At 39.3% G+C, this 13,148-nt stretch overlaps 1 protein-coding gene across 2 annotated transcripts in view; it reads left to right on the top strand.

Annotated features, from left to right (window-relative positions):
- LOC126175915 (uncharacterized protein C1orf109 homolog) overlaps positions 1–11,636 on the top strand; it is a 64,992-nt gene extending 53,356 nt beyond the window's left edge. The window contains exon 5 of one of the 2 annotated variants that reach the window (XM_049922983.1): positions 11,398–11,633. In XM_049922983.1, coding sequence (XP_049778940.1) covers positions 11,398–11,438 — 41 coding nt within the window. In that variant the 3' untranslated portion in view covers positions 11,439–11,633. Of the gene's footprint in view, positions 1–11,397 lie in introns of both variants that reach the window. The other variant, XM_049922984.1, reaches the window with a different exon arrangement.
- The last annotated feature ends 1,512 nt before the right edge of the window (positions 11,637–13,148 follow it).

Consider the following 13,148-nt stretch of genomic DNA (forward strand, 5'->3'; position numbering starts at 1 on the left):
AACAGAAAAAGAATTTCACTCGCTGTTTTACCACCATAGGGGTTAAGTTCCCAAAAATATTGATACACATTAAAAGCAAAATTAAAAAAGCATTTCATCCCCTTTTTCATGTTCTTACGGGTGCAATTTCTTCTTAATCAATGACTACAATATAAGAGCAACACCCACATCAAATTTCAGTCCTTAGTGGTTAGGGCTGGGCGATGATGAGTCAATGAATCGGTGAAGCTCTATTTTCCTTCTTAGAAACACTGTATTTTTATTTCTAACTGAGAAGCCAATTACAAATTTTCATAGATTTAGCTTTGAAAATGCTTTCATAATGAAATATTTCCATTAACACTACATCTACTTTTCATCCTCTTAGGGGTTGAATTTCCAAAACCACTGAAACTTCCCTGCAGATCAAAACTGTGCCAGGCTGAGACTCAAACTCGTGGCCTTTGCCTTTTGTGGGCAAGTGCTCTACCATCTGAGCTACACAAGCATGACTCACAACCTGTACTCACAGCTCTACTTTCACCAGTACCTCATCTCCTACTACCTTCTAAAATTGACAGAAGTTCTCCTGCAGAATTTACAAGACTAGCACTGCTGAAAGTTACACAGGAGAATATGTGGAGTTTGGAAGATAGGACATGAGGTACTGGCGGAAGTAAAGCTACGAGTCATGAGTCGGACTTGTATAGCTTAGTTGGTAGAGCACCTGACCATGAAAGCCAAAAGAAATTTTCATACTGGAGGTATTTTTTAGTTCTGACTGAGAAGTCAAATTCCAATTTTCATAGATGTAACTTTAAAAATGCTTCAGTAGTTCTTTAATAATGATTTGATCTCAAAAACGTTTTCACCCACCATATTACCCCATTACTGGTTGAATTTCCAATAAAGCTGAAAATGTATTTTTTTAATTTCTGACTGAGAAATCAAATCCCAATTTTCATAGTTATAACACTTCAAAATTGTCTCAAAAGTGACATACTTTCAAAAAGCCTTTCAGCCCCTATTTCAATCCCTTGGAAATGGAATTTTGAACAATGCCTACAGTATAACATATCTACAGTATAAGACTCTCTCTCTCTCTCTCTCTCTCTCTCTCTCTCTCTCTCTCTCTCTCTCTCTCCAAATTTCAGGTTTCTGTTCTTAGCAGTTTGGGCTGGGCAGTGATGAGTCAGTGCCTCACTCTGGCCCTATTTCCACTCAGCCCTTAAGGGCCAAATATCCAAAAACAGTGAAATGCATATTTTTTAAATTTCTAGCAGAGTAGCCAAATACAAGTTCAGAAATGGTTACATTATGAATTATATTCATAAAAGTTTTATCTTGTATTTCACCCCCATAGAGGTCGAACTTCCAAAAATTGTGAAACGTATTTTTTTTGTTTCTAACCGAGAAGCCAAATTCAAATTTTCATTAATTTAGCTTTGCTTTCATAGTAAAATATGTCATCCCATGTTTCACACACATAGAGGATGAATTTCCAAAAACACAGAACAAATATGTTTTTATTTATAACCGATATGTCAAATACCAGTTTCCATAGACGTAGCTTTAAAAATACTTTAGTAGTTCTTTAATAATGATTTATTTTCAGAAAAAAGTCTCACCATCTATTTCACCCCATAAGGTTAAATTTCCAAAAATGCCAAAAGACGTATTTTTTGATTTGTGACTGAGAAACCAAATACCAATTTTGGTATGTCTAGCTTCAAAATTGCCTTAATAGTGACAAAAACTTTTCATGCCCTATTTCAAAAAAACAATATAAGGTCAACACCCTCTCCAAATTTCAAGTTTCTATCCTTAGCAGTTTGAAGTGGGCGATGATAAGTCTGTCAGTCAGGAATTGCCTTTTATAGCTCTTCTGCAGCCAATGAATGTGAAGGTGCTTCAGGCATTCCTATTCAGATTCGCGTGTTACCACAAGTTCCTTCAGCAGGCGGCATATGTTTCACCTCCTGTAAATAAGCTACTTAGAAAAGGAGCAGCATTTGATTGCATGCCTGTTTAAGACCATGAGTTCAAGACATTGAAAGATGGTTTGTGTTCCAGCATGTGCTTAGTCACTTATTAGCTGGGTCTTTGTCTTGTGGTTGCAATGGTCCCATCGCAGTATGGTGTGGGGCCGTATTGTCTCAGTTTTGTGCTGGTGTTCCAGATGATAAGCCCATTGCTTTTGTGTCAAAGATGCTTGATGATGCACAGAAGAATTACTCTCAGACAGAGATGGAGACTTGTCACCAGTATGTATGCTATCAAGAAGTTTGATGTGTTCCTATATGGTGGTAATTTTATTTGGTGACTGATCACAAGCTGTTGGTCTCTCTCTTTAGTCCCATGGTACACTTGCCAGACAAGACAGCCCATAGAATTCAGTTGTGAGCCCTATTCCTTAGTAGGTATAATTATGAGATTCAATTCTGCCTTACAGCTCACCATTAAAATGCAGATGCTCTTTCATGTTTACCAATGGGATCTGACCCAGGTTTCAATTAGGATGAAGTACTTTGTTTTCACCTCATTGAGGAAGCTCTATGGACAGTGGATGGATTCCATATTACCAGTTTTAACATTACACAAGCCATTACTGCTGACCCTGTTGTTCGTCAAGTGTGATGATATATTCGGCAAGGGCGGTCCAAATGACCTCCAGTTCCAGCATTGGATCCTGTCTGCAGTTATTTTCTGTTAAGGCACAGACTCAACTCAGTGCTGTTATTTTGTTGGCCATAGAAAACAGTGTTCCACAGGAGGAGGTTCTGGCAGCTCTCTGGCATGACATTCTTCACGTTCTGCTTTAGGATCACTGGGGCTCTTGTTGAGAAAGATGATGGTGTGCCATCATATCTACTGGCCCAGAATTGATCATGAGACTGAACATTTAATCACTGCCTGTTCCAAATGTGCAGAACACCGGGCTTCTCCACGTCAGTGTTATGCACTGTGGCCTGAGTCATCACAGCCTTGGGAGCAGGTCCATATCGGTTTTGCCATTCCCTTCTTCGATGCTCATTGGGTGGCTGTCATTCTCCCTACTCCCAGTGTCTGTTCAGTGTCAAATGTCACTCCACCATAGCGGAAAAACAATCTGGGCTCTCACTCAGATATTTTCCATTGATGAGAAGGTGGAACATCTCATTTGTACTTTAAAGATGCAGCTGAAGAAGTATATTGGCAACCCCCCGCCAAGGATGAGGCAGTCCAGTGCTTCCTTACTTCCTACAAGTCCACACCCATCAGCAATAAGAGCCTGGCAGAACTGCCATCCGTGCATGGTGCTGATCTACTGTTCCCTACTCAGGGGCCTCTGAGGGCCTCTCCAGTGACACACTTATGTTCTTCGTACTTTGGAGTCGGCTGATGCATTAAGCCACCACAGTTGTTGCCTTCTGGCCGTCATCTGCAGTCAGCGCGTGTTCACAATGCAGATGGAAGACAGGCTGGTGATCCACCACTGCAATCAACTTCACCCTTGAGTGGAGGACCGACCTCTACTGCCTCCACACACACCTCCAAATCATCTGTTTCCTGCATTGGACCTCCTTCCCCAGTCTTCTGCCAGTACATCAATGCTCAGGTGCAGGCAAATATACAAAGCAGCTACAGACACCACAGGAAGCATGTGCTGCTTCTGTTGGAGGCATCTCCCAGGCCCCAAGCCCCAGGACGCCTTTGTGGATCTATTTCTGGCATCAGCGCAGTCAGTGGCCCACCCACAGTTATCAGCCCATGGCAGTGCCATCACTGTCTACTGACTGGTTCACTTTTGGCCCTATTCTCCAGTGCAGCCTGCCAGGGAGCTCTTTACGGCACACAGAACATCCACTAGCAGTGCCACAGAAGGCTTGGATATCAACTTCCTGAGCACAGAGTGCTGTCCCACACTGTGGGGGAGGGATGCTGGGGTGGTACCAGCTTACTGGTACCCTGACTAAGGGAGAGGACTGTGGTAACCCCAAGGTTAGCATCTCAATCGCACCAGCACCTTGCCAACTGTCAAAGTTCAGCAGGATTAAAATGCCAGCCTGTCACATGTTATTCAGTCAGCCCACAGCCGAGCTTGGCCGTCTGTAGGGGGCACTTTCAGACAGTGCTGACATTTGTGTGGTAAGTGAGGTACATGCAGTCACCGCCCAGTGCCACCATACAGAAACGTCACATCATTCTGTTTAACTCTGGAGCTGAGCTGAGTGGCTCCTTCCACATTCTGTGTTGTTAACTTCATTCTACATAACCTATGTTACTGCTAGAAGTATTACCAGTTTTATTTTTATTTTTTATATTTATGAGCAGTATTGTGTAATCCTCTGGAGAGGGTTCCAAAATATACATTTTATATAAGTGCAGTACAATATAATGATTTAACCTCTGAAATATTATAATATTACAGTGCAAGTTTTCTGTAGTGGTATTTTCAGAGCAGCTGTATATAAATTACAGCAGTTTACAAGAAAAACTATTGCCAAATGTATTAGTTTTCAGTGTTCATGGAAAGATTTTGAGTGGAGCTAAATGAATTGTCCTACATAAAATTTTCTTAACTAACTCTTAAACTCCTCTATGGTACCCATAAAAAATTAATTTGAATTTTTAATGAAATATTTTAGCCTCTGGTCACATACATTGTACCACTATGTGTTTCACTGTCTTAGCAGTTGGTGACTAAATGATCTGTTGAAAAGGAAGGAAAAACAGACAGTAAAAAACAAGGATACTAATTTACCAAATTAACCTAAATTCTGTACACAGTTACAAGCACTTGAATAAATTAAATAGTAACTCATCAGAGTACAGTTTGGAATGGCCAGGAGAGGCACTTACAGTGCAGTTATGTTTGCTTCTGAGTTATATTTGTGTTCTGAGTATTGGAACTGGTGGGTATAGTAAACTGTATGGAGTATAAAGTCATTAAATTTTACATCACAAATATAAGATTAAAACATTCACAGGATAAAACTGATGTAAGTGTCAGTGTCAAAACTAGTGAGAAATTACACAATTGCTAGTGTCGGTAAACTAGACTTTGCCATGTTTGTAAGAAGATATTGTTTAAACTGCCTCTTGTGTACATATTTATGAGTGAGTATATGTATTATGAAAGGTTTGTCAAGGTACCAAGTTATTTTAAATTGTTCTGTGCAACATGTTATGAGATTGACACCAGGTGGAAAATGGAAATATACTAATTAGTCATTCTTTCAACAGATGACAGTAATAGGTATGAATAATACTGAACTTGTATGTAGTGAGTTTTAGCAGCATTCAGTGACACACCATCTGCCTTAACCTATTTTTTTTATATTTCCAAATATTGCGCTAGCTATCATTTCAGATAAGTAACTGAGACACGCATGTGTGTCAAAAGGAATGTTACCTTGTACTCCTTTACTACACAGGCACTGCAATTTAGTATTTAACGGCCAATGCTGGGCCTGCAACTTACAAATAAAATCTCTCTCCTGTACGGGAGTAACGTTAATGAGGTGTACCAGTACAGGTACGACACATGGACATTGACATATGGAAGTTTTGGTTTGACTATGGGTCATGCTCAGGTAGCGTGGCTGCTCGTGTAATGTGGGAAACCCAGCTTCGAGTCTTGGTCTAGCACAAAGTTTGATTGTTGCCATTCCAGTGTACAGCTGGAGGTAGTTCATATTCACAGTTGTGAATACATTTCATGTCTTTCACAGCAGTTGCAGTCACTGCAGTGCCTGTTTCTTTGGACATGCATGCATGTCCAAAGGAACGTTGCATCATACTTCTTCAAAACACAGGCACTGCAGTTTAGTATTTTCCTTGAATGTTTTATATTCTTTTACATAAATTTATTCATATTGTGTGGAATTAGTTGAAGTCAGTAACTACATTATAAGCTTATGAATCACTTTTACTTCTTCAATAACTTTCCACTCATATTTATTATCTTGATGTGTTTCAGCAGCATGCTGTAGTCATCAGGTGCATTACAGTTACCTGTATATGTATCTGAATTATGATGAGACTTATTTGCTGGTTATGCCAGAGAGGTTACAAACAAAAAATAAAGTCTTTGGATGTCAATATCCGAATGTAAAAGTGCTCGGTGATGATGATGTGTTTGTTAGTGTGTTCTGTGTGCTGAGCAAATAAATTTCAAACAAAAATTATTATATTTTGGTCTACAATCTCACTGGCACACCCAGCAACTAATCCTCATCAGGCTTCAAATTAATGTGCATGGAACTGTAATGCACCTGATTATGGCACCAGGCTCCAAGATATGTTGTGCTAATAAATATTAGTAAAAAACCACTGGATCAGCAAAAATTATTTTGTAACTCTTTTGATACTGATTTTATGTTGTTGTTGTTGTTGTTGTTGTGGTCTTCATTCCTGAGACTGGTTTGATGCAGCTCTCCATGCTATTCTGTCCTGTGCAAGCTTCTTCATCTCCCAGTACCTACTGCAACCTACATCCTTCTGAATCTGCTTGGTGTATTCATCTCTTGGTCTCCCTCTACAATTTTTACCCTCCACTCTGCCCTCCAATACTAAATTAGTGATCTCTTGATGCCTCAGAACATGTCCTACCAACCGATCCCTTCTTATAGACAAGTTGTGCCACAAACCCCTCTTCTCCCCAATTCTATCCAATACCTCCTTCTTAGTTATGTGATCTACCCATCTAATCTTCAGCATTCTTCTGTCACACCACATTTCGAAAGCTTCTAGTTTCTTCTTGTCCAAACTATTTATCGTCCATGTTTCACTTCCATACATGACTACACCCCATACAAATACTTTCAGAAATGACTTCCTTACACTTAAATCTATACTCGATGTTAACAAATTTCTCTTCTTCAGAAACTCTTTCCTTGACATTGCCAGTCTATATTTTATATCCTCTATACTTCGACCATCATCAGTTATTTTGCTCCCCAAATAGCAAAGCTCCTTTACTACTTTAAGTGTCTCAATTTCCAATCTAATTCCCTCAGCATCACCCAATTTAAATCGACTACATTCCATTATCCTCATTTTGCTTTTGTTGATGTTCATCTTATATCCTTCTTTCAAGACACTGTCCATTTCGTTCAACTGCTCTTCCAAGTCCTTTGCCGTCTCTGACAGAATTACAATGTCATTGGCAAACCTCAAAGTTTTTATTTTTTCTCCATTGATTTTAGTACCTATTCCAAATTTATCTTTTGCTTCCTTTACTGCTTGCTCAATGTACAGATTGAATAACATTGGGGATAGGCTACAGCCCTGTCTCACTCCCTTCCCAACCACTGCTTCCCTTTCATGTCCCTCGACTCTTATAACTGCCATCTGGTTTCTGTACAAACTGTAAATAGCCTTTCGCTCCCTGTATTTTACTCCTGCCACCTTCAGAATTTGAAAGCGAGTATTCCAGTCAACATTGTCAAAAGCTTTCTCTAAGTTTACAAATGCTAGAAACGTAGGTTTGCCTTTCCTTAATCTTTCTTCTAAGATAAGTCGTAGGGTCAGTATTGCCTCATGTGTTCCAACATTTCTACGGAATCCAAAACTGATCTTCCCCGAGGTCGGCGTCTACCAGTTTTTCCATTCGTCTGTAAAGAATTTATGTTAGTATTTTGCAGACGTGACTTATTAAGCTGATAGTTTGGTAATTTTCACATCTGTCAACACCTGCTTTCTTTGGGATTATTCTTCTTGAAGTCTGAGGGTATTTCGCCTGTCTCATACATCTTGGTCACCAAATGGTAGAGTTTTGTCAGGACTGGCTCTCCCTAGGTTGTCAGTAGTTCTAATGGAATGTTGTCTACTCCGGGGGCCTTGTTTCGACTCAGGTCTTTCAGTGTTCTGTCAAACTCTTCACGCAATATCGTATCTCCCATTTCATCTTCATCTAAATCCTCTTCCATTTCCATAATATTGTCCTCTATATACTCCTTCCAGCTTTCTGCTTTCCCTTCTTTGCTTAGAACTTGGTTTCCATTAAAGCTCTTGATATTCATGCAAGTGGTTCTCCTTTCTCCAAAGGTCTCTTTAATTTTCCTGTAGGCAGTATATATCTTACCCGTAGTGAGATAAGCCTCTACATCCTTACATTTGTCCTCTAGCCATCCCTGCTTACCCATTGTGCACTTCCTGTCAATCTCATTTTTGAGATGTTTGTATTCCTTTTTGCATGCTTCATTTACTGCATTTTTATATTTTCTCCTTTCATCAATTAAATTCCCTATTTCTTCTGTTACTCAAGGATTTCTACTAGCCCTTGTCTTTTCACGTACTTGATCCCCTGCTGCCTACACTATTTCATCCTTCAAAGCTACCCATTTCTTTCCCCTCTTCCTGTCAATTATTCCCTTATGCTTTCCCTGAAACTCTGTACAACCTCTGGTTTATTCATTTTATCCAAGTCCAATCTCCTTAAATTCCTACCTTTTTGCAGTTTCTTCAGTTTTAATCTACAGTTCATAACCAATAGATTGTGGTCAGAGTCCACATCTGCCCCTGGAAATGTCTTACAATTTAAAACCTGGTTCCTAAATCTCTGTCTTACCATTATATAATCTATCTGATACCTTCTAGTATCTCCAGGCTTCGCCCATGTATACAACCTTCTTTCAAGATTCTTGAACCAAGTGTTAGCTATGATTAAGTTATGCTCTGTGCAAAATTCTACCAGGTGGCTTCCTCTTTCATTTCTTACCCCCAATCCACATTCACCTTCTACACTTCCTTCTCTTCCTTTCCCTACTATCGAATTCCAGTCACCCATGACTATTAAATTTTCGCCTCCCTTCACTAACTGAATAATTTCTTTTATCTCATCATACATTTCATCAATTTCTTCATCATCTGCATAGCTAGTTGGCATATAAACTTGTACTACTGTAGTAGGCGTGGACTTCGTATCTATCTTGGCCACAATAATGCGTTCACTATGCTGTTTGTAGTAGCTTACCTGCATTCATTATTAAACCTACTCCTGCATTACTTCTATTTGATTTTGTATTTATAACCCTGTATTCACCTGACCAGAAGTCTTGTTCCTCCTGCCACCGAACTTCACTAATTCCCACTATATCTAACTTTAACCTATCCATTTCCCTTTTTAAATTTTCTAACCTACCTGCCTGATTAAGGGATCTGACATTCCACACTCCGATCCGTAGAACGCCAGTTTTCTTTCTCCTGATTATGACATCCTCTTGAGTAGTCCCCGTCCGGAGATCCGAATGGGGGACTATTTTACCCAAGAGGACGCCATCATCATTTAACCATACAATAAAGCTGCATGCCCTGAGGAAAAATTATGGCTGTAGTTTCCCCTTGCTTTCAGTCATTCGCAGTACCAGTACAGCAAGGCCATTTTGGTTAGTGTTACAAGGCCAGATCAGGCAATCATCCAGACTGTTGCCCCTGCAACTACTGAAAAGGCTGCTGCCCCTCCTCAGGAACCACACGTTTTTCTGGCCTCTCAACAGATACCCCTCCATTGCGGTTCCACCTATGATACAGCTATCTGTATCAATCTGTATCACTGAGGCATGCAAGGCTTCCCCACCAACGGCAAGGTCCATGGTTCATGGGGGGGGAGGGGGGGGGGGACTGATTTTATATGAACTAAAATGTAAATTACACAAGTACCATAGTTATAAAATTTGCTGTCAATCGTGGAGCAATTTTCTGTTGTATGTGGATATGTTGTACTGAGCAGCATTTTATTATTGTGGGATGTATCATCAGTGGAATTTGGCTAGAAATCAGAAATGAAGTATGTATACTTGCTTTAAACTTACCACTGTGTCTTATGATGTCACCTCTATATTTGTCATCCCCATGAACTTGGAGATTTGATTTGCAAATCTCCACCACTGCCCATTTAACTGAAAATTTGTTGCTCGAGTTTGTTGTTAGAAAAAAGTTGATTATATGAGCATAAAAAGAAGAACAGGTATAAGAGTTCATGAGTGTAACCGATTACTCACAGCATCACCACAACATATGTAACTGTTGGGCATGACATTTATTATTTACTAATACACTGACTGATTGGTCAGCTGTGAATTACTCTCTCTCTCTCTCTCTCTCTCTCTCTCTCTCTCTCTCTCTCTCTCTCTGTGTGTGTGTGTGTGTGTGTGTGTGTGTGTGTGTGTGTGTGTGTGTGTGTGTGTTAGATGAATTTTGTATGCTTTCCATCTTAAATATTGACTGTAACATCAAACTTTTCCCAGACATCAAAAGGAGCAAAGTTGCAGTTGTATATTCTGCATTACATAATTTTCATCTTATACCCTCCACAGTCTCACTAAACACAGCTTCATTAGATGCTATACGATCCTAAGAATTGGTCATTTTAGTGCAGTCAGTGCTACACTATAATATTAAGATTGTGCAATCAACTTCCATGCTATGTCACAGCTTTACGCTCCTGCACACATTAGTAAGAGTAAGCAAGATGACATAGGAAGCAACTGCAGCACCACCACTCTTATACTTGTGGAGCTACAGCAGGAAGAAAGGAAGTCACTATAGCACTGATGCAACAGAAACAGTTAACATTGGGCTCATACACACTCCGTTTGTGATCTGTACTTTTGAGCTACCTACTCCAGTTCTTTGCGAATCTGAGGATGGCATATATGTGGGTCAGTGTCATTATCATCTGTGGGTGGACTATGGGAATTCAGTTTGCAGTAAGAGGCTGCAGAAGTTCTCCTTCATTATGTTCTACAACGATGAACAACAGCTTCCAGAAGAAGAGCGAAATCTCAGAAGTGTTTGGTTTTATGCTGCTATTCTCGTTGCAGCCAAAAATGTGACAGCTCTGGATTCAAAAAGCTTCCAGTAGTGTTGTACCTTCAGTTACCAAAGACTTTTCTTGGGTCACCATCTATTTTCTAAAACTGCTAAAAATGTGAATGTCGTATGTCTTTGCATGCATCTAAACATTATCTGCCTTTCAGCAAAATAATGTGAACAAATCTCATACAAACTATACTCTCTCACTTATGTTCATTGTGCATAGTGGGTACATATTATAAAGTGGTACCATTACTATGACTAGTTGATTAATAAAAAGTTTTCTGTCACATCCCTTAAAAATCCCTAATGAGATCCCATAAAACCATGGACACAAACAAACCCAGGACCTGATCTATGATACACCTCAATCCCACTGAAGTTTCAGTCCTCTCTAAAAGCTTCACCCTCTAACTGATGCCCAGATTTAATCATGCTGGACTGTTCAAAGATTTATGATTCTTCCAGTCACAGCAGCAGCGGAAACGTTTCAGTGAACCATCAGCTCTTGATCATTCCCAGTAATAAGGCCACCATACAAAAAAGTACATTTTTAAGTGAAAGTCAGTTTTATTAATCAAACAAGTTTCTTTTGTGTAATCAGTCTGTTTGTTTCAGGGATAATGGCATACACGCAATACATGATCATGGAGAACTGAATGATTTTATACTCCAGAAGAGGCAGCACTTGTAACTGAGTTATTATTAGTGCCATCAGCCATTACATAAACAGTCAAAAATATTTTTAAGTTTTTTAATTAGATTACACATACTTTTATAATGTGTGTAGAAGGACAATGTTTACATATGCTTTCCTTCTGTATAATGAAGTGCTCTGATTTTGTAAATAAAGTATGTTCATAACAGTAACATGTACTGTCTATTCATGCCATCCTTAGCCCAGGTTCCCTAGTTCTGGATCAGCAGAAGTCTGCAGAAGTTGTTCGACTGTGGGCTGTTATAGTTTTGTGTCACAGCTCTGCCAACATTAGTGATCTAAAATGCATTATCTGTGCATGCAGTACCTATTACAAAGTGATTGTTGTGTTGTGATGTCATAAAAAAATTAATATCTCTCATAATCAGTAATGAAGCAGTTCCTGGCCCATTGCACAAAGCAAAATCTTTTCACATCTTGGAGAAGTGGGAGATTTACTTTGTGAATTAGAGTTAGAAAAATAATTAAATAAATAAAAATGTCATGAAATACAGCAAGCAGGAGAACAGAATGAAAGAGTTGTTCCATACGCTGTTTCAGTTGATGAAATTAGCAGTGGTATACATGGAGCAGGCAGAAGAGCCGCGAAAAGAATTTGATAATTTAGCAAGGAAAACTCTGCAAAATCACCAATAACTATCAGCAAGAGGAGGTAACTTTCATTTCACATTTTTTTAAAGTATGCAGCAAAGAGCTCAGTTTCCAACTAGCAGGGACCAAACAGATCAAGCACTGACCTTACTGTATCATCAACCACCTTATTCTGCCTTGTAACACTCAACCTATAGTAGAGATGCTGAGTGTGGTTTCAGTTGCCTGAGACTGCAGTCGGTGTGTGTGTGTGTGTGTGTGTGTGTGTGTGTGTGTGTGTGTGAGTGAGTGATCTGTTTTTGATGAATGCCTTACTTTCGGAAAGCTTTATGTATTTATGACAGTCTTTTTGTGCCTATCTGTGACTCAGTATTTCCGCTATATGGTAGGTGGCAACTTTCATGACATCCTGGATTTTCCATTATTCTGTCTTGTGCTGCACTTCTGTCCAGGTAGCATTATCTATTCCTATCCGATAAAGCTTTAATCGTTTGAGTATATATGCATTAAAGCACTGATGTTTATTGCAGGAACTCCTGATATACTTTCCTTTAGTTCCAAAGATACATTATGTGTAGGATCTAGTTGTGGGGCGGCGGGTGGAATAATTGTTAAATGTTCCTATTATTTATTTAATGCTGTTGTATGCCGTTCTCAACACTGGCTCTCTAACTACAATATTGGCAACCAGAAAGTGATTAGCAAAATGTGAAGCCTGTAATTAGAATTCCTAGTGCCCACTTCATCTGAGAAATACATTTATAGTTACAGCTTATAGCTCTGAGGAATTAGGAGATTGTCTGGGATTCATAATCAAAAACCATTCTCTCTAAAATGTTCACTATATTCTGAAAGTTACAGACCAAAAAGAATGCACACAGTCCAACTACCAGAGCAGTTCAGAGTCTAATGCACTGATGCAACTATAACTGTTCAAATTAAATGTTTAAGTGAATGCTCGCCATAATTTGATGATAATTTTCATCAAACACCATGCTAAATAATGGTAGAATGTCTGTCCTGTGGCAGCACGTGAAAATACGACATACACAAACTGAAG

The sequence above is a fragment of the Schistocerca cancellata genome, chromosome 3, assembly GCF_023864275.1.
Source record: "Schistocerca cancellata isolate TAMUIC-IGC-003103 chromosome 3, iqSchCanc2.1, whole genome shotgun sequence".
NCBI classification, from domain to species: Eukaryota; Metazoa; Arthropoda; class Insecta; order Orthoptera; family Acrididae; genus Schistocerca; species Schistocerca cancellata.